The sequence below is a fragment of the Cebus imitator genome, unplaced genomic scaffold (assembly GCF_001604975.1).
Source record: "Cebus imitator isolate Cc_AM_T3 unplaced genomic scaffold, Cebus_imitator-1.0 Scaffold339, whole genome shotgun sequence".
Lineage (NCBI taxonomy): Eukaryota > Metazoa > Chordata > Mammalia > Primates > Cebidae > Cebus > Cebus imitator.
The window spans coordinates 393926-417764 of NW_016107654.1; the positions used below are offsets into that span (position 1 = coordinate 393926).

Consider the following 23839-nt stretch of genomic DNA (forward strand, 5'->3'; position numbering starts at 1 on the left):
TGACACCGGGCACTTGCATCTCGGGCTGGACGACCGGGCGCCCTGCTTGGGCCGTCTGTGCACAAAGTGCAGGGCAGCGGTTACTGCGCTAGATGAGCATCTAAAACGCCTGAAGAATCCTGTGCATCAAACCCCCGCGCATTCGAGGGCCACCGAGGTGACACCAACAGCCCTCCTGTGGTGAGTGCGGCCAGCGGCATGAGCAGCACGGCAGGCGGCAGGCTCTGGGTCTGGGGTCCCTGGAGAGCGGTGGGGGCTCTGGCTCTGCCTTCTCCGGCCTCCCTGGTCAAGGGCAGCTCTGCCTCTGCTGTGGGACTCACCTGGGGTGCCCCGTCGGCTTCCAGGACGGTGCCAGAGCAGAGCACCTGGCGCTAGGCGCAGGGCATGCAGACACACAACATGCCAGTGCTCACACTCACTGTTTTACACACGCACACACACACAACACGCCAGTGCTCACACTCTCACGTTTTTACACACGCACTCACAGACACAAAACATGCCAGTGTGCTCACTCACGGTTTTACACACGCACTCACACACAGACAACACACCAGTGTGCTCAGTTTTACACACGCACTCACACACACAAAACATGCCAGTGTGCTGTTTTACACACGCACTCACAAAACACGCCAGTGTGCTCACTCACGGTTTTACACACGCACTCACACACAGACACAACACGCCAGTGTGCTCACACTCACGGCTTTACACACGCAGACACACGCCAGTGTGCTCTCTCACCTTTCTAAACACGCACACAGACACACATGCCAGTGTGCTCACACGCTCACCTTTTTACACATGCACTCACACACAACACGCCAGTGTGCTCACGCTCACCTTTTTACACATGCACTCACAGACAAAACACACCAGTGTGCTCACACTCATGGTTTTACACATGTACTCACACATGCAGACAACACGCCAGTGTGCTCACACTCACGGTTTTACACACGCACTCACACACACACTCATTCGACACGTGCACACAGCTCCCCAACCTCTGCCCGGAATGTCCCCTCTTTGGGGACAAATCTGGGGTGAAAAGCTGAAATACATCCAGCTGTATTTCCTTGGATGGGGACACAGAGCTGGGCCAGGTCCAGGGGGACCCCAAGTTCTGCAGAGACCAGCTGAAATATGGTATCATTAATAAAAACCCCATTTAAAGTACTTCTCTTTTTTTTTTTATTGATTTCATTGAAAACAGAACAAGAAATGGTCAGAGCCAAAAGACTGCTCTTAAAACTGTCAAAAACATTTTAACAGAAAAAAATAAACATGACTGCATTATGAATGTCTTAGAAGAGTTGCACAAAAAAAACCCCACTGTTACTGCACTAATTACAGTATTTAAAAAGGTATATGCCAAAAAAAAGTATATGACCTGCCAGGCCACCACACAAAAGGTGATGGCAAGTTTATTCACACTACAAGACTAACATTTTTAAAAAAGTTTTTCCTGCATTTTATTCTAAAATCATTTTGTTCTCTTTATACAGTTGATAGTTTATTTCACGTGGTGAGTAGAAACCACACCAGAATCAGCACCGTTGTCTGTGTTTTTTTATTTTTTGTTTGTCCTAATGTTCAGTAATGGTAGAAAATAAATCAGTTTATTCATCATAGCATGTGGCTTAAAAAATCAACAGAAGATGCCAGCGCCCACGGAGCCGGCGGGGCCGGTGCGGGTCCGCCGCACCCAGCAAACCACTTCCTTAAAAAGAAACGCCAGTGAGAGGTCTTTATACAGGACTAGATATAGGATTCCTTTAAAAGCAAACCCACGTTTTCTCCAAAGTTAGTGGTGGGGTCGGTCTCCTGACCTCTCCGAGACTGGCGGGAGACTGTCCTCGGTGCGGCCCCAGGGACCCGGCACCAGCCACGCGGGCCGCGGGCGGGGAGAACGGAGCAGCGCCACACAGAAGAGTCTGGGCCGGACAGGCGAACAGCGAGGACCTCGGAGGTCAGAGGAAGAAACGAGAAACTTCGCAACGACAAATCAGCATCAGAAACTCACAAGGAGATGCCAGCGTGGATTCCCAGCGTCTTTGGGGCGTGGGCCGAAGTGTGCACTCCAGCCCGGGCGAGGGGCCCGCAGCGAGGCCGCAGGTCGGGGCAGGTGGCTGGGAGGCGTCCACACCCGCCCGCAGGGGCTGCAGCCTCACCTCCGACCCCTCCAGGAAGCCGGCGGCACAGCCTCGAAGCAGGACCTTTGAGAATCTCTCCTCCTCCTCCTCTAAACGGCCCCCCTGGCCGGCGGCGCCTCATAGCGGGTCTGCGGCAGCCGCGGAGCTCGTGTCGGGCAGGCCGTCCTCCTGCGCCTCCTGGGCCGCGCTGGCCTGACGCTGGGCCAGAGCCGCGCTCGAGTGCCGGCACTTGGGGGAGCCGCAGCGGCAGCTGAAGAGCTTGCCCTTGATGTCCCAGAAGCGCTCTCCGTAGTCAAACCTGGGGAAAGAGCAGCCCAGACTCAGGTCGAACCCAGCGGCACCTCCCACAAGCCGGGTGAATCCAGGCCGGGCCCCAGCTTCCTCCCCCGCGGCCTCAGTGTTTAAACTACAGGAAAGCTATTTGCGGCCAGGGGCCGGGGCGGTGCGTACCCCAGCTGCTCCCCGGCCTCGATCAGGCGGGTGCTGAAGAAGGCGATCCGGGGGAAGCGCAGGTCCTGGTGGGCCATGAACACGCGCACGGGCACCAGGTTGGGCTCGCAGTGGTGGTTGATGAACCGGCTGACGTTCCCGTAGAACCGCGCGTCGATGCAGTAAACCTCCCCGTCCTGCAGGGCGAGAGAAGCCGGCACGCAACGCAGTGAGCGAGGCCCAGACATGCCGGTCCCAGAGCCTGGGGCTGGGCACAGGTACTGCCACGCAGGAGGGGCTTCTCCCGTGAGCTGCAGCCGCGGTGCGGGACCTGCACTGGCCGCCTCCTCGCCGCGTGGCCGCCCACCCCACACCCTGCCCTCCTCGGCTGCGGTTCCCGTGCCGGGTCCCCACCGGGCTTCCAGCGTGGCCCGCCCGTGCCCACGGGGCCATTTGGCACCAACAGCAGAAGAGAAAGGAGGCCGGGGCCGCAGGAGCCGCGCGGGCAGTGGCTGGGCTGGCGGGCTCGGGAGGGACGGGGCTGGCGTCCGGGACGCACTGTCCTGCTGACGAGGAGCCCCGAGGGTCTGGCACCGCGGAAATCGACCTCTGCTGCACCCCTTCCGGGGCCGGTGGGACTGAGGCGTCCTCCTCACCTGCTGCTCTGGAGAGGAGCCCAGGATCCCGGGGGCCTCATGGCCCTCGCCCCTGGCACTGACCTGTGATTATGGAGTCTGGGTTGACCAGCTGGGCCTGATCTAGCCCCGCGACCTCTTTAAAAGCAGCTCTCTCTGGAGCCCCAGGGCGGAGCTGCTGCCGGCCTGGAGGGAGGGGCTGCGTGGCAGGAAGGTGGGGGTTCCGCCCGGCAGCTGGCAAAGAACCCGGACGCTGCCCACGCGACCACAGGGACCCAGGCTCAGCAGTGCCCAACCCCTGCTGCGCACACTGGGGCGAGTGGGTGGCGTGGTTTGTTACCCAGCGATGGAAAACAGCAATGCCATAGGGGACGGCCAGGCAGGCGGGCAAGGAGGCACCTGCAGCTTTCCAGGGCCGAGTTCCGAGAGCGCGGGGCCTGCGGGCAGAGGCGGTCCCACAACACGGGGTCCACAACCTGCCCCACAACGAACATCAGAGGTCAAGGCATTAAAACCCAAACTAGTGGGTGAGGGCATGGAGGAGGGCAGATATCCGACAACCTTCACGACGCAGGCAGTGACAAGACGGCGAAGCCCAGGTGAGCACAGCTGCGGGACGGGACCAGCCACAGCCCCCAAAGCCAAAGGCGCGGCAGGCCGCCTCCCGGTCTACCCCAAAGACACAGCTCACAGTGGCTCACGTGGCATGGGCTCTGCCCTCTGCTTTGGGGTCCGACGGACTAAGAATCCATAGGTGACCCCTCCCGGTGCAGAAAGCAACTCTGAAACTAGCAACAGCGCACACGCAAAGGTCCTGGAGAGCAGCAAGACGGAAACTGAGGGGCTCCCGCCCGGAGGGGCTAGGCCCAGCTCTGCCTGGCCTTTCACCAGGAGCGGCCCATCTAGCAGAGTGCACAGGGCTGCCCCGTGGGGAAGGACCTGCAGTGCTGCTGAGGCGGGTGCGTGTCAAAGCCTGTGTACACAAATCTCTGCCTGACCATGACCCGATGAAGACAGCCACCCTGGTAGAGACCCACGACTGGAGCGAAGGCCCAGGGGCCACGCGGGAGGCGGGGTCTGTGGCGGGAACCCTGCCAATCGCACTAGGGAAACGAAACCCACAAGGGAGAGAAACCAGCGTCCTCCCTACATGTTAACAGGAACAACCCAAGCGACCTGAGGTCGGGAGTTCAAGACCAGCCTGACCAGCATGGTAAAACCCCGTCTAAAAAAAAAAAAAAAAAAAAAAGAAACACTGAGGAAACGAACACAGAGTCCCGCCTTAGGATGAACCAGATGCTGGGCCAACAGACGTGTGTATTTTCAAGGCAGCTCCTAAGGCTGTCCTCAATCAAGAACAACAAAGCAAGATTTCAAGGCATGAAAATCTCAGAGAAATGAGAAACCGGAGCAGAGAAACAGAAGAATCCGACGGGAATTCTAAATCGACATCTGCTGGCCGCTGACGCCGTCACCGGGTGGAGGAACGGAACCTCAGCTTTGTCTACTGACAGTAACGGGTCACACAAACTGACGTGTGCACAACATTATTTGAGATAAACAGCAAGGGCTGAAATCGATCCCCCAAAAGGAGAAAGATTTCCACGTAATGACAACATGGCGACTCTGCCAATATCCTGCCAATGGCAGGAGAGAGGTTAAGGGCTGGCCGGTATCCACACTCCACCACTTCTTGTGTAAGAAAAGAGAAGGAATAAGAAGTCTACTTGAGTATTTTTTCTCTCTCTCTGCTGATGGTTACTGCAGGGGCTACGGTTGCAATGTGTGTGTCCCCCCAAGACTCACAGGCTGAGACCCTCACCCCCAAGGTGATGGTGTTAGGAGGGGCTTTGGGGAGACTACTAGGTCATGGGGGTAGAGGGAATTGTGCCCTCATGAAAGGGACCCCAGAGAGCAGCTGTGCCCCTTCGCCACGTGAGGACACAGTGAGAAGTCACTGGCTAAGAACCAGGAAGCCCTTGGCAGCACCAGATCTGCCAGCGCCTTCATCTTGGGACTTCCAGCCTCCAGAGCAGTGAGATTTGTAAGCCTCACAGTTCACAGTGTTTTGCTATGGAGGCCCGAATGGACTCAGACAGCGGGTAACAGAATACGGAGAATGTGGAGAAGCAAGGCTTTTCTGGGTATGAACTTCCTAAGCAGCAAAAAACCACAAAAATTAAACTGTAACATTCAAAATGAACTAAAATTCATGCAACTGCATATTACACCAGTGACACAATCACACAAGAAACATTTCCAGTGCCGCGAAGCACAGGACTCTGTCCCGTGTCCGAGGAGCATGCCCTAAGGACTGAGACGCTGCAGAGACGCAGACGCCGTTCCACACGGTGCTGGCGCTTGCTGTTAACAGTGATATCTGGAGTGCTACTTTGAAACTAAAGATTTCAGAAACCAGGATTTTTGTTGTAAGAGATGCAAACAGGAAATCAAAGAAGTTGGATAAAAACAGTATACTGTTAAATGCGAATTGGAAATATTAACACGAACACATATTTAAACATTTGCTTACTTCACAGCTCTGTCCTCTGAAAAGTGAATCTGGAGCCCATGGCACGCTGACAGCACTGGGCACCCCAGTCTCGTTTCAGTGTCTAAAAATCTTTCTCCTCCAAAAGTACAAGCACATCCTAGAGAAATGGCTTCCAAGCCTGGGCCCAGGGACGTAGAGAGGCCTGGGGTCCATGAGGTGCCAGACAGCACTGTCCCCCAAGGAGGGCTCGCCTGCACAGGCTCCCTACGACCAGAGGGGACAATCTGACCACTAAATAAGAATGGCTATAACTGATCAAAACACACATGTAAAAAATTTGGTTTTTACATGTAAAGAAATGTAAAACTCTATGAGCCCACATTAACGCTCAAAACAGAGGAAATTTTTAAAAAGGCCAAAATTTCTTTGCTGCCAGTAATTTTTATGCCACTTCCTTACTCTGAAACTTGGTAACTAAATGGTAAGAATAAAGCATTGAGCTTGCCTGCCCAGGTTTAGGTTTATTTATTAAAACAGAAAAATGTCTGTTAATGAATATGGAAGGCATGGATGCCCAGGGTGGGCAGTCAAGACTCATCCCACCCCATGGCACAGCCATAAAGCTCCCTATGGGACACAGCAGCTCCGGTGTGAGTGTCACCAAACCTCAGCCCTTCCTCCTAGCTGGCAGCAAACACAAGGGATAAGAGAAAAGTGAAATAACACTGTGAGGGGCACACAGAAATCTGGACCATGGGATTCCTCCGGCTGTTGGCCACCATGTGGGCTGCTGTTAAAGAACCTTCTGGGATGTGGCAAGTATCATACAAGGAACAGCCCACCTGATTCCAGAGGGGCAACCCAGGGAGGGACACTGGGGAAAGCAGGAAGGTCTGTGGATGAACATCACATGATGGCCAATCTTGTCAGGCATCACCATTCACAGGCGCGCTGACATCGCTGGGGGTAAAATGTTCTATTTGTCACCAACTTTGTATCAGCAAAATGGGATGAAGCAAATAAAGCACGACACTAACAACCACCAAGTCCAGGAGGGGGCATAGGAGCCTCTGCTCCCGATTCACTCTGCTTTCCGGTATGTCTGAGAATTTTCACAATGTGTGGTAAAAGAGGAATTGCAGAGACAAGAAAAAGGAATCTCTGAAGGAAGCGGCAGAGAAGTAAAACATTTTTCTTCTTCTTTTTAACCAAATAAGAGACCCGAATGTCTCTAAAATTAGGTAAGAGGCATCACAGGAGAGCCTGTGTGGAGAAGGTACCGCCACAGGTGAGCAGGTGCAGGTGGCAGGCAGGTTAGACAGCGGGAAGAAGGAAGGTGGCAGTGGGCGCCAGGCAGGAGCCCGAGTGGCAACGTCTGAGACCAGGGTGGGGGCCTTCCTGTGAGGCCTGGATGTCCCACCCTCTAAGATGGAGACAACGCCGGGCCTGTTGCGTGGAGTGGACCTCACTACAAGAGTTCGCTTCACCTCGCCAGACAGGAGGCAGTCTGGGAGGGCCAGGGCCCATCTGGGCTCTTCCCAGGATCCCTAGCAGGCTCTGCAAGCCCCCATGCAGCGGAAGGGAGGGGAGGTGCAGAGATGGCAGCTCTCAGAGGCCCTTCCATCAGGACCCTGGGCTGGCACTGCTCTGAGCCACCAAGGGCTCACTGCAGACGTGAGGCTCCAGGGCTGAGGCCATTCTGTTCCTGGTCTTCTCATTTTGTGGTTTTTCTGCCCAGAGCCACTGGCCTTAGAGATTCTCTAGTGCAGTTCGTTAAAAATAACCCTCCTCCCACCCTGAGAACCTTCCGGCTCTGCACTGAGCGTCACTCGGGCCCTGCGTGTGGGATCTGTGGCTGCCCGGGAGACATGGTACCTCCCCCACCCACATCCCCGCAGAAGCACACTCTGTGGTGTCTCAGGATGAGATGAGCACCTTCCTCAGTCTGACTCCCAGGAGCTTCCATGTGGCCCTAGAGGTCATGGGGTCTTGAGAGCCCCGTGCTCTGCTTGGCCTGACTGCCCAGACCTGAGGGGGCCCAGAGCCAGGGTCTAGCCTGTGGACGGCCAGGGCTGCCGGCCCCGAGAGACAAAGGGGCCACTCCCACGGGGCACTGGCCCTGCTCACAGCCTCCTGCTGTGGGCTGTTTGTCCACGTACCTCCCACGATGGTAGCCAGGCTGACCACTCTGTCAGCTGGCACAAGGAGCCCCCCTCACGCAGGAGCACGGCCTCTCCCAGCCGTTCCTATGGTTCAAAGGCATCAGATCCCAGAATCCTCACAGGGCAGACACCACTGAGGGCTTTCAATGTATCCTCAAGTGCTGCTCTGATGAAGAAACCGTCCGCCTAGGTTTCAGACAAGCACGCCATGCAGAGGGCCCCTGGGCCACCTCATTGGCGGCAGATTTGAACAAAGGCCTAAAGAAGGTAAGGACCAGGAGGGTGGGTGGCAGGATCCCAGAACAGCATGAGGGAGAACAGCGAACAAATGTGAGAGCAGTGGTGGGAGCGCTGGGACGGGCAGTCAGTGGGGAATGGGGTGCGCAAGGTTTGGGCCAACGGCAGAGGCCTGGGGTCCCTAGAGCCCCAGGCTGAGAACAGATGGCAACAGCAGGGCCAGGGCAGACCCAGGGGCAGGTGCTCACTGCAACAGTCCAGGAAATATTTTGAAGGCACAACCAGAAAGTTTCCTGGCACCCAGAGATGTCGACGCTCAGGCAGACGCGGCTCTGAGGTCTAGGGGTGGGTCAGAGCTGCAGCAGACACCTGGGAGTGTTCGCAGCTCCCCACAGCCCCAAAACAAACAACAACTGTACCTGGGCTAAGAAGTGAGAGTCCTGGGAGGAGCAGGGCTGGGCACTGCTGGCTTGGGTGGCGGGGACCGGAGCCTGCCCTGGACTTAGGGCGCTCAATGGAGGCAAGGCCTGGCTGTGTCTGGGGGAAGAAGACTGGAAGGTAAGGACTCAGGCGAGCGTGGCAGCTCTGGGGCGTCAGGGAGTGAGGGAAGTGCCGAGGGGACGTCTCTGAGGAGGTGAGGGCAGGTGTGGCTCCAGACAGGAGCAGGAAGCACAGAAAGTCCACGCCAGGGAACAGGTATGAGGGCAGAGCACAGACGTGCCGGGAGGAGGTGGGCACGCCCCTGGCCAACACAAGTGAGTCAAGGAACTGAAAGCCTCCAGCAGCGATCTGACTTGGCAATACCGTGCCTGCTGAATGTTGACAATTTAAAAGCAGCCTTGGAATTTGCAGTCCTTATTTTCCAAAATATTGGCCCACAGTGGACTGGGAATATTGGAAATGGCCCTTCCAGACAGACAGCTTGGTAAGTGCAGCCCTAGGTGGGCAGGAGGAACCTGGCCAGCGAAGCCCTAGCCACATCTGCAGGACACGAGCCTACGTGCAGCAAGGCCGCCATCAGGAGGCCGCTCTGAAACCCCCAGCAAAGCGCTGCTCCTCTCCTCTGTGCTACAGCTCCACCTGCCTGCCTTGGTCAAAGGGTGACAGTGCACTGAGCCGTGCTGTGGCTGTACCCCACGGCCCCTGCAAAGGGGCACAGCAGAGTGGGGTCCCAGTCTGCTGCCGAGGAAAACTAGGAAGCCCAGCAATATCACATACAAAAAAAAAAGAGGGGAGATGGCCCCACCCGAGGACCTACAGACTCACAGAAGGAGCTCCACGCCCAGCTCTGGGAGACAGCGGGGCACCAAGGGGACTCTGCTTCCACCAGGGGCGGCCAGGAGACCATGCCACTTCAGGGTTGGGCCCGAGTGTGTGGGGTGGGAGCCTGCTGTGGTCTGAATATTTGTGCTTCTAAGTCCATGTGCTGAGGGTGACGGTGTTGGGGGTTGATGAGGGTGTGAGGGTGAAGTGGTCAGGGATGAGATTTTGATCTTCATGATAAGAGGCCCCAGAGAGCCACCCTCCCCTCCATGTGAGGACCCAGTGGAGAAGGCACAGTCCCTCCATGAGCCAGGGGGTGGGGCCCTTCCCAGAACAAACCTAGTGGGTGCCTTGGCCTTAGACTTCCAGCCTCCAGCACGGTGAGAAACCAGTGTCTGTTGTGCAGACTGCGCAGTCTATGGCGTTCTGTTCCAGCAGCCTCAACAGACAGAGACAGGCCCCCAGGAACCAGGGCCACCGGGGACAAAAGTCAGCTGGAGTGACAGAGGCCAGGGCTCGGCTCAGCTCTGAGGCCTCTGGGCTCCTGGAAGTAGGCTGCGGTGACCCAGTGCATTTTCTTCAGGCAAGTTTGCAAATACAGTGTCTGGCACTCAAACGAAACTGACCAGAAACATGAGGAGACAGGGAGAGGAGAATAACAAGCAGCAAAACAGATGCTAGAAACAGACCTGCGGAGAGACGCCAGATGCTGAAAGGAGAGACCAGGGCAGGAGATAAGGCAGCAAGAAGACGGCGCAGACGCAGGAACACGCCCCTCCCACAAACCCAGACCAACCACACAACACAGCAGTGACGCCGCATGGTTAAAAAATACACAGATTAAATTTCCAGTAACAACAGCATATAAATCAGATATTCATGTTAACAGAACAATGAGAAAAATCATAGTCTTATTTCAATAGATGTTTTTTAAGGTTCAACAAAATTCAACATCAATTCATGAAACTCTTTGGGACAGAAAAGAGAATTGTTATTGTTATTCTGATAAAAACTCAATACCTGCATCACAGCAAATGGTCCTGAAAGGCCCCGCTCTTCCCATCCCACACCTGCACACCTGCACACCAGGAAACGGTCCTGAAAGGCCCCGCTCTTCCCATCCCACACCTGCACACCTGCACACCAGGAAACGGTCCTGAAAGGCCCCGCTCCTCCCATCCCACACCTGCACACCAGCACCACAGAAAATGGTTCTGAAAGGGGCCCCGCGCTGTCTCCCTGACACTGGGCGGCCCCACCGGTGTAGAGGACAAGAACGAGAAGTAAACTCTGGGGACTGGGGCGGCAGCCTGTGTGGTGATGACATGGGCACACGCATGGAAAACAACGAACACACACACGTATCATTACACTTAATAGGTGACTCTAAGTGACAGGTTAAAGAGATAATTTTAAAAACCCAACGTATTTCTATATATGAAGCAACAACTGTGGGAAAAAATGCCTTCTTCAAATACAAGAGCGTCGAGGTTACTGAGACACTAAGGCCCCTGCTTCCGACTGTGATGGGACAGCTGGAGCTGCCCTCCCGCCCAAGCCTGATCACCCAGCCACATTCATGGGACACAAACCGGGGATGACTGTGCGGGACCTCCGGGCAGTTTCTCACACAGTTGAACATCACTCACACACGACCTCGCCAGGAAATGACAAAGGCCACATGCTGTGTGATTCCACTGACACGATGTTATGGAAAAAGCAGGACTGCAGAGACAGGAAGGAAGTCAGTGTGGCCGTGGCTCGGAGTGGGTGCGGCAGGTGCCTTGGGGAGAGGGAGCAGCTCATACGGACGTAGCACAGTAAGGCAGCCCCAAGAGTCTCCCTCGTATCAACCCATCCCCTTGCTTCTGGCCCACAGGATGTGAGGCGGGCAGCGTGGCAAACCCTGATATTCTCCTGCCGGCCCTCAAGAAGACAGCTGCCTCCCGGCTGCCAGCCAGCAAGGAAGCAGAAGCCTCGTCCTATAGCCAAGGAAGTGAATTCTGACGACCCAGGGAGCATTTACACAAGGCCTGAAGCTAACGTCAGCCAGGGTGAGGGCAATGCTTCCCCCAGGGACAGGAAGAAAACAAGCATGCTATGCCCCGCCTTCCATAATACGCAGACAGGAAACAAAGCTGCACAGGTCAGAACTCCAGAAGAAAAACTGTCTTCACTCACATGTGACCTGACCACACGTGCAGACAAGCCTAACAGTCCAAAAAGTTACTAGAATTCACAAGCACGTTTAGCAAGGTCAATGTACAAAAAAACAAGTATTTCCATATTATTTATTTCCAAAAAACAAATAGAAAATGGAATTTTAAAAATATGGTTTATAACATATGAAAAGTCTGAAGTTTTTAGGAATACATTTAACAAAACCTGGTGTGAGATCCACACAGCAAGAGCGACAAGGCGCCAGGCGCAGGGGCTCACGCCTGTAGTCCCAGCACTTTGGGAGTCTGAGGCGGGCGGATCACGAGGTCAGGAGTTCGAGACCAGCCTGATCAACATGGTGAAACCCCGACTCTACTAAAAATACAAAAATTTGCTGGGCGTGGTGATATGTGCCTGTAATCCCAGCTACTCTGGAGGCCGAGGCAGGAGAATCGCTTGAAGCCAGGAGGCGGAGGTCGCAGTGAGACAACATCGCACCACTGCACTCCAGCCTGGGCCACAGAGCGAGACTCTGCCAAAAAAAGAAAAAAGCAACAAGGCTCTGCTGAGAAACTAAAGATCCAACTCAAAGAGAGCTAGGCCACGTACAGACGCAGGATCAGGAGGCTCCATGTGCTAATGGCCAGCAGACTCAGTGCAGTCTCAGCAGAAATTCCAGCAGCCTCGGCCTGGGCTCTCAACTGTCTGGAAATGCAAAGGACACAGAGGAGGGAAACAGTTTTGGAAAAGAACAGAGTGTGAGGACAAATACTACCTGGCTCCCAACATTTACTACAAATGAAGAGAATGTGGCTCTGCTTTCAGGATCAGCAAACAGATCAAAGGAACAAAGCATGGTCCAGATGCAGATGTGCACTGGCTGGTATGAGCAGAACCAGTGGTGCCGGATTAACTGTTCACATGCACACAGTGAACCTCAACTCTTACTTCAAACCCACATTGCTGAGAGACAGGCCAGGATGGAGTGCACTGGCTCCATCAGGGCTCACTGCAGACTCCTGGGATCAGGTGAGTGATCCACCTGTCTCGGCCTCCCCAAGTGCTGGGATTACAGGAGCATGCCAGTGTGCCTGGCCTTAACTTGCATTTTTATGTAAGACTTTTTTAAAAAGGAGAAAATATCTTCACAATCCTGGGATCAACAGGGAATTCTTGGGATGTGGAAAGGCAACAGAATTAAAAAATTTCCGCTTCCTGAAAGACATTGTTAAGAAAGTGAGGAGGCAAGGCACAGACTAAGAAAATATTCACGTCACACACATATTTATACGTGTATGAGATAGAGTCAGAAGACGGAAAGAGCTCCTACAACTCAAGACAAGCAGCCAGTTAAAAAACAGCCAAGTTTTAGGCGCGGTGCAGTGACTCAAGCCTGTGATCCCAGCACTTGGGGAGGCCGAGGCAGGTGGGTCACCTGCAGTCACGAGTTTGAGACCAGCTTGGCCAACATGGCAAAACCTCGTCTCTACTAAAAATATAAAAATCAGTGGGCGTGGTGGCAGGTGCCTGTAATCCCAGCTACTCCAGAGGCCGAGGCAGGGGAATCGCTAAGTCACGGTGTCTGGAGCTCTCACTCACTGCAGTGGGAACGGGAAGTGCTATGGCCGCTTTGGACAACTAGTGGTTTGTTTTTAAAGTTAAAGGTGCCCGTCATATGAACCAGTAACCCCACCTCATTTACTCAAGAGAAATAAAAATTCATGTCCCTTAAAAACAAGTCTCGGGGAGTCGCAGCAGGTTCACTCGTGACAGCAGAACTGGAAAGGACGGAGGCCCACCCACAGGTTAGCATCAACCAGCAGGGAGGCCGGGTGGGTTGGTGCTCACAACAGAAAGGAACAAGCCACCGACACGTGCGGGCCCCTGGGCAAATCACAAAACACGCAGAGCCAGACACGGGATTCCATTTATAGAAAATTCTAATGCAGGGGAAACTAAGCTACAAAGATGGGCAGGAGAGAAGGAGGGACTAAGGGCTCACAGGGGATTTTGGGGTGACGGAAATGATCCATATTTTGTTGTGGCATTGATTATACTGGAATGTACATTTGTAAAAACTGAAACCATACACTTTAGTTTGTCTTACTGTTTTTAAATTGACTGCAATAAAGTTGATCCAAGAGAAAAATATCTCAAAAACCTATGTGATTTACAAAAATCCAACAAAAGATATACCAGACCACACCACAGAAAACCTAAAATATTACTGGGGCTAATTAAGAAAAATCTAAGAAATGAAGAGGTCTACCGTGTTCAAGAACCAGCACAGTACAGTGAGTGCCTTGTGTGTCCTGACCTGACTGACAGGTCCAGTGCAGTCCCAATCAAATCCCTCCAGGAGCTTCCGTAGAACTTGTCAAGATGACTTCAAAACTTATATGAAGACCAAAAAGAGCAAAACACAAATTCTATGGTGAGGCTGGGCACAGTGGCTACTCCTGTAATCCTAGCGCTTTGGGAGGCCAAGGCAGGAGGATTCCCTGAGGCTAAGAATTTGAGGGCAGCCTGGGCAACACAGTGACATTCCATCTCTACAAACGTAAAATAAAAAAATTAGCCGGGCATGGCAGTGCGCACTTGTAGTCCTACCTACTTGGGAGGTCAAGGCAGGGTGATCACTTGAGCCCAGGAGTTCAAGGCTGCAGTGAGCCATCACTCTGCCACTGCACTCCAGCATGGGCAACAGAGCAAGACCTGGTCTCTTTCACAAAAAAAAAAAAAACCTCTAAGTTGAGAAGATGTAAACTACAATAACTAAAGTAATTAAGGCAAGACAGCGCAGGCCAAGAACAGTCTGCAGACTGACAGGACGAGGACACTGAGCTATGACAACAGCCTCACTGCTGAGTGGGAAAGGACAATCTTCTCCACAAACGGTGCTGAGTCAGCCAGGTGACAAGACAGGGAAATAACCCTTGACTCTGATCTTACACCACACAGCAGGACAGCTGTCCACCTACACACGGACCCAACGCAAAAGCAAACCGGACTGTTTCTGGGAAATATTCACGTTTTCAAAAAATATCACTAGGACGTTACAAAATCCCAGTATTTAGGAAAAGACTGGTAAATTGAACTAGAATAAAAACAAGAACTTCTGTTCACTACAAGACGTCATTAGGAAGTAAGAAAGCCACAGAGTAAGACAGCTGTGCACACACACGTGACAACAGAGCCTTGATGAAACTATGTTACCAGCCCACAGGAGGCAGTCTCTCCACGGTGAGGCTGGAACAGGCAGCGCTCAGAGAGGAGCCCCCACAACGCTGCACATGTGCACGCACACACACACAGAGGCCACTGGCCCTTGAGGGCTCAGCACCACTGCACAGGGAGAGATGCCTCAACACTGTGACCTTCCAGAGCCTGGTTTCTCTTCAATGGAACACAAATCATTGCACCCGCAGTTATTCCTTAGCAGGTGGCTGCAGGAACGGAGCCCAGGGTTGGGGGTGGCATGGCAGTCCACAGGGGCCACTGCCGTGAAGACCGCTGCCTAGTACCCAATTCCCAGGAATGAGGTTTATTCTGTGGCTTGGTGGCTGGTGTTTGAGATGAGAAAACCGTCATTTCCCCACCTGCTTGCAGTGACTGCAAGTTTCAGGAGGTTTTAAAACAGACAATGGATGAAATCCAGAGCAATGATGGAACTGGGCTACAGTGAAGGAGCATGAGGGCGGGACGGGTCAGTCACCCCTACCCCAGCCTCAGAAAACTCCCGACACCAGGCTCCTGGAGCAGACCCTGTTGTCTCCCACTCGTGGTTCTGGCACCTGGGTGGTGGAGACTGGGTGGGCTGGGGGAGATCTCTGCTCAATGGGAGGCTCACTCCTGCCCCATCAGTCACTGTCAAGTACCCGGCACCCTCCTCAGCCTCTCTGCCGCCTCAGGGGCTGCTGGGCCCCAACCCGAGACACGCAGTTGCAGTTTGGAGGATCGCACTGGTGGGTTTCAGGCCCTACTCTCACAAGAGAGGTCAGTCGGCTGCACAGGCTCAGGGACCTCCAGAGTCAGAGGTCCCTCCATGCAGGCTGGGCACAGTACCGAGGCCAGCTCCGAATGTGGAGCTCAGTAGACCTATAGCAAGCCCATTCTTGTCAGCTGTAAGAGCTCTCATCTGCATCAACGCTAAGACTGGCCTGCGCCTGGGGCCTGTGCCCGGACCCTACCAGGACAAACGCATTCAGGTTTCATAGCTCACGGCACGCTCTACATGGCCCCAGCCCAGCAAAACACACTACCTTATTGTCGAGGTCGAAGAGGTAAGAATCTTCCTCCCGAACATCGGCTTCTGAGTCGGAAATCAGCTCCCCGACGTACCTGCAGAGGGAGGTGCTGTTCAGGCGAGGCCCTGGGAGGCCCCGAGCATGGCCCACAGACAGGCGCAGCCGGTCTCCATGCCCACGGGGAAGGAGCGGGGCGCACACAGGAACTGCCGCGAGCCCCAGGAGGACTTGCGGGGACTGTGTGGCAGAACGGGGGTTTCCGTTGAGGTGCCCGAGGATGATGACGCTGAACACTCAGCATATGCAGTCCGGCACCTGAGAACCCAGAATGACCCTCCCCCGGAACTAACTGTGCGTGCTGGACAGCGTCTTCTTAAACGCAATCATGAGCTGGTCAAGGGCAGCAGCAGAGGACTCAGGGCAGCCGGAGCTCGGTTCTCCGGGCCAGGGTCTCCGCTCCCTGCCCACGCAGCAGTAGGCCAGGGATGTGCCTGCTCCCAGAGGGGCTTCTTGAAGTGCAGATACAGATGGGCCTCTGTCCCAGAAATGACACATGCCACAGCCAGTCTTGGGGTGACCCAGGGACTCACTCACTCGCAGACAAAGGTGCCTAGTGGGATGTCCTGCAGGGACCGCACACCCCAGCCCATGTCCCGCGTCCGGTAAAGCTGCAGCCTTGCCCTGGAAAACAGAGAGTAGTGGTGGACCAGGCTAGCCTCAGCCACTTGCCACAATGGTCAGCAAAAGCAGCGGGTGCCATGTCATTGAACTAGAAAGAAAACTGGTTCTGTATCAGAAGCGTTAGATGCTGCAGGCACCTCACAGGCAGAGCACTCTCAGGAAGCCGAGAACCCAGGAATCATCCTGGGGCACCCTAGCCCGTGACCTTGGCAAGTCACTGGTCCTGGCCGTGCCTTGGTGTCCCCATCTGTGACATGGGGACAGAGCTGGGCCTGAGCCACGAGGCATTGTGAGGGTTAGAGGTGCTAACACTAGAGAAGCCTACAGCTGGACCAGGCTGTGGTGACACCTGTAGCCCAGCCTGCTCCCGACAGTCAGCCCACAGGCCCCTCAGGGCTGGGGGGAGGCGGCAGTGGGGCGTTCCTCAGGGCTGGGCGAGAGTGGCTGCAGGGGCCTGGGGGGAGGTGGCAGTGGGGGGTTCCTCAGGGCTGGGCGAGGGTGGCTGCAGGGGCCTGGGGGGAGGCGGCAGTGGGGGGTTCCTCAGGGCTGGGCGAGGGTGGCTGCACGGGCCTGGGGGGAGGCGGCAGTGGGGGGTTCCTCAGGGCTGGGCCTGGGGGGAGGGCAGCCGGGCGGCCCCAGCATGCGGGCCTCCAAGGAGCCCCCAGACCACGTGCCTCACCTGCCTCGTCTGGCATGCATCCCGTGTGCAGGCCTGTCCGTGATGTGTCTCCTACCAAGTCCCATGTGTGTCCATCCTCAGCCCCAGGCCTTTCTAACATACCAAGGACAGAGACCACCCTCCAGCATGGACCAAGTTTACTGAAGTTACAAAAAAGTCAATACTACAGAAATTAGTGTTCATCCAAATTGAAGTGTGGGACAGAGCTCTCCCTGATGACTCAGAGGGGCTCTGACTTTCCCAGTCTCACATCTGTGGCACATTCCAGAACCCGGGGAAAGCAGAGCGGCTGCTGGACAGCAGGGGACCGAGCCCGGCCGGCGAAGGGCGCTGGGCAAGCCTGACTCCACAAGCAGCCTGAGCAGCCCAGGAGAGCAAGTCCCTGCCGCCTGAGAAGCACCAGGACACCACCTCGCTGTTGGAGAATCCCGGAGAACAGAGAATATTTAGAGAACGGCTGGAGTACTAAAACAGAACTACGACAGCCCTCGGCTGCTGAAGAGCGTACGCATGAACTTGGTCACAACGGTCATTCTTAGGCCAAGTCTATTCCTTTGCTTTGAGCTCAACTGACCCAACGATCTGCTGCTTCTCTCACGCCTCAGTCTGTGCTGGTGATTTATGGCACAAGTGACATTTCCCAAGGATAAAGGGCTCGGAGGTAAACTGTCAGCTCTATTTGCAAACACACACGTGTGTGTCCAAACACGTGAAGTTCTTGTATATCGTGGTGAGCTCCGTGCGCATACACGCATGAGCAGAGCGCAGGAAGCCGCGTCTCACCTGAGACCATTCTGCACCACGCGGTTCCGGCAGTTCCTCCAGCAGGAGCACGCGTGGTTGCATTCGAAGATCAAGGGAGGCTCCGCCATGTTGAACTCTGGCAGGAGCCGGCCGTCCTGTGGACAGATGAGCAGCAAGGGCCCAGCAGAGGTCACTCACCCTTCCACTGAACTGACGTCAACCCATCTCTACTAAGTGCCTAGTGTGGCTCAAACTGACACACACTCGACAGTTTCTGGTCAAACTTCAACGCCCATGTAGGGAAAAACACTCCCCCCTTCACCCCTCAGCAGGACTCCACCACAAAAGACACCACTCAGACACGAGCCTGGCGGCTTTCTGAGCCTGCCACCCCCATAGCCCTCACTGGCACTAATCCTTCTCCCACAGGGGCCCCTCATTCAGATGGGTAAACATTCCACCCTCCTGGCCACCCCTCCTCTAGCGTCCGCTTCTGGAGGGGACGCCTGCTGCCTCTCCCCACTGGCGTCTCTTCACCCAGGCCATGCTGGCCTCTGCTCCCACCATGACCTCTGAGATCGGGAGACCAGGAACCCTCTGCCCCTGCTTAGACGCCCTTCCCTACTACCCAGGGCTGCCCTCCACCCCCATCTCTTCAGCGGCCCCCATCCCAGGCTCCTCTGAGCACCAGCACCCACCAGACTTCCAAGCCTGTGTCTCCCCAACCTCTCCGCCCACACCGATGCTCCCTGCACCCAGCGCAGCCGTACCCTCCCGTTCACACCCCTCACGTTCAGCAAGCACAGGCAGAGCTCACCCAACACACACAACACGAGCAGCACCTCCTCCCGGGCAGGCCAGGCTGACCAGCTGCCCGCCGCCGCCACCATCCAGGCGGCCAAAAAGGGCCTCTGCGGCCACGTCCTCGGCTCACGACCTGACCTGGGTGCCGGCGCCTCCTGTGCCTCCCCTGCCGGCCACACCCAGCTCACCTCCGACGCCTCCCCAATGCTGCTGTGACAGTGCTGAAGTCACGGACACCTGCACTGTTTCTGCAGAGCCGGACCAGCAGCACTTACCGCCGGAGCCCAGCACACGAGGCCGCCCTCACCTTGTCATACCAGCAGCGCATGCTGAGCTGGCCGCACATGCAGTTGCTGGAAGAGCAGTCGTCGATGCACACGCAGTACTGAGGAGAGAGGCGCCAGAGTTGGCAGGCGGGCAGCACCCGCCCTCCGCCTCCCTCCCGGTCACAACCATGTTTTACGATTCTCAAAGCTACCCCTGAATCTGCTAAGTGCTTCTCAAAGACACCGCGTGAGTGTGTGGCCTCTGAGGGAGAAGGCCCTCAGAGAGAATGCCCGAGGTGCTAAGAAACATGACACAGGCCCGCGGGAGGGGGCTCTGGCTGAGGGTCCCAACAGAGGGACGGGGCAGGCAGGGCAGCGACACAGCAGCGGGTGACACAGGGTGGGTGAAGGGCTGGGCGTCGGCTGCATCTGTGGGCAGATGCTCGACAGGAAAGGGGAGAACGCAGAGCCCTGCACACCCTGAGCAGAGGGCCCTGGGCAGTGCCCCGCCTGGGAAGAGGAGGGGAGCTGCCTACAAGCAGAGCCACAAAGAAAGTGCCCAAGAAGGCACAGGCAGTAAGGGCACCAGGCTCCATGTGCTCAGAGGCTGGGGAAGCTAGCATGTGCTGGGCCCACTCCCCCAGGGGACAGGGGGTGCAGGGGCGCAGGTGGTCCTGCAGCCTCGCAAGGGCTCCCCTCGCACTGGGCACAAGGCTGCATCAGGGCCCCTGAGTGTAAGGTCACAAAAACATCAGAGATGCTTGCCACTGCTTTGGGGTTGATGAGGACCCTTGGAAGAGCAATGTGCCCGACAGAACCTTCACCTGCCTTCCAGCTCTCTCATGGGAGGCAACTAGAGAGAGAGTGAAGTCTTCCTGGGAAGCCTTCCAGGAGCCCTGCTGCTCTGAGTGGTGAGAAGAACCCAGGACCCCAGGCTCAGGAAGTCTCTGCTTGTCCCATGTCCTGGCCTGAGTAGCCCTGGGTCCGCGTCACTCACCTGCAGATGGGTGATGTTTCTGTCGATGTTCATGGGGGACGTCACACAGTTCTGAGAGACGTACTTATAGTTGCTGGGGCACGGCTCGCCATCCACGGCGTTGACGCAGGGGATGGGGATGCGCTCGTAGCCTCGAGCAATGTCCCTGCCACAGAAGGGCCGGTGTCACCTGGAGGCTGACGCGCTCTGCCCTGGGCGTGGCGCCGTGTGCAGTGGGGCGGCTGGCAAACACCTGGCCCTGGTAATCTGGACTCCAGCCTGGGAAGAAGCTTTCACTGCAAGCTCCCAAAGCCCTGCTGACCGCTGATCTGCCACAGAGCCTCCCGGCCGGGGCTCACCTGCTCACGGTCCTCTCCACGGGGGCGGGCCTGTCGGGGGCCGAGTCCTGCAGAGCCTTGCTCATCTGCAGAGCGCTCCACACCTGGGAGTTGAGGCTCGCGCACTGCAGGGGCGTCTCCCCTTCCTTGTTTTTTAAGGTGACATCTGAATCCCGAGAAAGAAAGAGGCTAAAAGGGAAAATGTAAGCCCACAAAACATTTAAAGCTGATTTTAAGATCACAAAGATGAGATTTATGAAATGACTATCATCACTAAAAATAGAGGGAGCACACTGTTCATTTGGAAACAACTTTACCAGTCTGCTGACCGACAATTCTAAAAAGATGGGCTTGACCTTACTCAGGAACATCACCGCTTACTTCCCACCCATGTTCACTGTCAAAGTCATCAGGCTGTTTTTTCAGCAGAAGAGTGTGTAAAAACCAGGGTGGCGTTTGATTTTTCTTGGATTTTTCATTCAAATTTACCCTCAAGGACAAGAAGGGAAGCACCGAGGGAGAAAGGCCACGCGGGCCACGCACAGCGTCAGCAGTTCTCAGTTCCGTTCCTGCCCACTGCGTCGAGACCGCAGTCGCCGTGCGTGGGGCTGGGCTTTGCACAACCAGATGACCAACCTGGCTGAGCCATCATGAGGTCCAAATGTGAGAGGGCACAGCCCCACTTGTGGGGGCCAGTCACCGGAGGCCGGTGCGTGGAGCACCCACAGCTCCCTGTCCTTCCCAGCGGCCAAACAAAGACTCCATCCCAGGCCACTGACTACAACCCAAGTGTGGGTGATTTATGGGATCAAGGTCTCAAGGTTTTTTTGGTTTTATTTTTTTTGAGACAGAATCTCACTCTGTCGCCCAGGCTGGAGTGTACTGTGGCAATATCCACTCACTGCAATCTCCGCCTCCCAGGTTCAAGCGATTTTCCTGTCTCACTCAGCCTCTGGAATAGCTGGGATTATGGGCATGAGCCACCACACCTGGCTAATGTTTGTATTTTTAGTAGAGATGGGGTTTTACCATGTTGGCCAGGCTGGTCTCAAACTCCTGACCTCAAGTGATCCGCCCACCTTGGCCTCCCAAAGTGCTGGGATTACAGGTGTGAGCCACCGCCACCCAGCTGAAGGCCTCAAGTTTTAAAAGGGCCCTGAGCAGTAAGCGCCAGAGCCCTAAGCATCTCCAGCCCTGGCTGTGGGCAGTGCTGCTCCCAGAAGGCACCCTGAGCCTCTCAGGGCCTCTGAGCTGGCAGGTCCCTGCTGGGAGCAGGGCTGTTCCCATGCCACCCCTCACCCACATCAGGAGCGTCAGGTTTGAGGCTCAAGGTCTGATCTAAGAACGTGGGAATTTTTCATGACAATCCTCCCTAACCCAGAAATAAACCATGGCTGATCTCAAATACGGACTGGGAAAGACACTTCTCTGAGCGTAGAACAGCAAGGGTGCACTTCCACACGAGGGAACAGAAGGCCCGTGTCCACTTGAGGTCTAGTGTGAACATGTGACCGGCAAGGGATCTCTCTGGTCTCCCGGGTCACCGCCAGCCCCCAGCCAGGGGAAGCATCACACTCACACGACACAGTCGTAGCGGTTCTCCCGGGCAGCAATGTGCAGTGGTGAGTCTCCGTGGATGTTCACGGCGTGGAGGTCACACTTGGCAGCCAGCAGGATCTCAGCTATGTCCACGCAGCCAGAGAATGCCGCCCAGTGCAGGCAAATGTTCTCCTCCTGAACAGAGACACAAGCCAGAGGTCAGTGCAGGCTTCCTGCTGGCTCACGCCGGCGACAGCAGCTGCAGTCCCAAGCACCCGAGGAGAGGCTCCAGAGCCTGCGTGGCCGCCCCCAGCAAGGGCCTGACGGAAAGGGTGCCACAGGCCACCACGTAGGAACCCCGCGCCCATCTCAACTCTGGAAGGCACTTCCTTTTTTGTTTTGTCACTGTAAAAATAACATAATTGTGAAAGTAACACAATCACAGTAAAGAATATTGTAAAAATAGGGAAAAGGTCATCCAGAATTATACCAACCTAAACTCAACACATCAGCACTTGAAGGCACTTTTCTTTCACCTATTTTTAAAAGTTATATTCATTTCCAAACAGGGGTATAGTCATAGGAGAGGACAATGCTTTTGAAAGATTCGAAAACAGATGTGCAAATTTGATTAAATTAAAATTTTGGGCCGGGTACAGTGGCTCATGCCTGTAATCCGAGCGCTTTGGGAGGCTGAGGTGGGGAGATCATCTGAGGTCAGGAGATCAAGACCAGCCTGGCCGACATGGTGAAACCCTGTCTCTACTAAAAATACAAAAAATTAGCTGGGCATGGTGGCATGAGCCTATAGTCCCAGCTACTTGGGAGGCTGAGGCAGAATTGCTGGAACCTGGGAGGTGGAGGTTGCAGTGAGCCGAGACTGCACCAGTGCACTCCAGCCTCGGCAACAAGAGCGAAACTCCGTCTCAATTTTTTAAAGAAATTACTTTTAAAAAGGTCTCTTTTAAATAAAACAAAATTTGGAGAAATATTTGTGCCACATGTAAAATATAGATAATTTATAATTACACAGTAAATTAGAACACTGTCATTCTGAAAAAAATGTGTGTAAAGGATATGAAAAGAAAAAACTCACATACGAAAAAGATGAACAGTAAACAGAAGCGAGAGAAAATGTTCACCTCCCCCACGCAGCCAAAAATATAAATCAGAACAATAAGTATCCCTAACTTTTATCACCCAGGGATAAAACAGCAGTAAGTGGAATGAGGTACACCCCCGCCATCTCCTGCCCCTGATGCGTCTGTCCTTGTCCCTCCAGAGTTACCAGGGGCTCCTCCAGGTTGGCACCCCCCGAGGAGCAGCTTCCGCCGGGCGGCATCAGACCCGCCTCTGTACGGATCACGGATGGCCACTGGGCTCCAGACCTTTCTTTTACCTAACACTTGTTAATTTCTGTTGGTATATTTCTGGAATACAATGCCAGCAAGTTTTTAGTGCTTTTCTTTTTCTGCATTATTTCTCAAGGATGTACCCTCAGACGCAGAATTGCTGGATTAAAGGTCATGAGCATTTCACACTCTTGAAGTGGGTTCAGCTCTGCTAGTGTCTGGGCCGGCTGGCTGCAGCCTCTTTCCCCTTGGGAATCATTAGTGATCTTCACAGACGCCATAAACCAAGCCCTGCCTGACGATCTGCTTTGCTGTGGAGGCTGAGGAGGCTTGGGGCCCAAGGCAGACCCCTACATGGATGAGATCTCCTCCCCACAGGCTCTGCTTCCTGGCGGATGGGGTTCCATTGGAGCTCTGCCCCTCCCACCGAGGGCGCAGGGCCTTGGCCACATCCCAGGGACTGGTTCTGCAGGTCTGTGGGGTCTCACCCCCAAGAGAGAAGGACAAAGGCTCTTCTGTGACACCCCAGTGCTCTCCACAGTCTCCCTCCCAACTCCACAGCAGGGGCACAATCAATGCTTCCAGCTCAATGGACGTGAAGATAAAAGCAGAACTGTTATCTTCATCCACAAACAGCTGCCAGCCCCAGGCACAGGCCTCATTGTTCCCCTGAC

The 23839-nt window shown here is 55.0% G+C and overlaps 1 protein-coding gene across 2 annotated transcripts in view; it reads right to left on the reverse strand.

The window, feature by feature from the left end:
- Positions 1-1173: 1173 nt before the first annotated feature.
- The window catches only part of EHMT1 (euchromatic histone lysine methyltransferase 1), a 220703-nt gene continuing 198037 nt past the window's right edge, over positions 1174-23839 (reverse strand). For both annotated transcript variants that reach the window (XM_037730327.1, XM_037730326.1), the window contains exons 19-27: positions 21854-22008; positions 20296-20463; positions 19958-20102; positions 19002-19079; positions 17930-18045; positions 16381-16467; positions 15802-15880; positions 2610-2785; positions 1174-2457 (exon numbers count right to left, since the gene is read on the reverse strand). In XM_037730327.1, coding sequence (XP_037586255.1) covers positions 2277-2457; positions 2610-2785; positions 15802-15880; positions 16381-16467; positions 17930-18045; positions 19002-19079; positions 19958-20102; positions 20296-20463; positions 21854-22008 — 1185 coding nt within the window. In that variant the 3' untranslated portion in view covers positions 1174-2276. The remainder of the gene's footprint in view (positions 2458-2609; positions 2786-15801; positions 15881-16380; positions 16468-17929; positions 18046-19001; positions 19080-19957; positions 20103-20295; positions 20464-21853; positions 22009-23839) is intronic.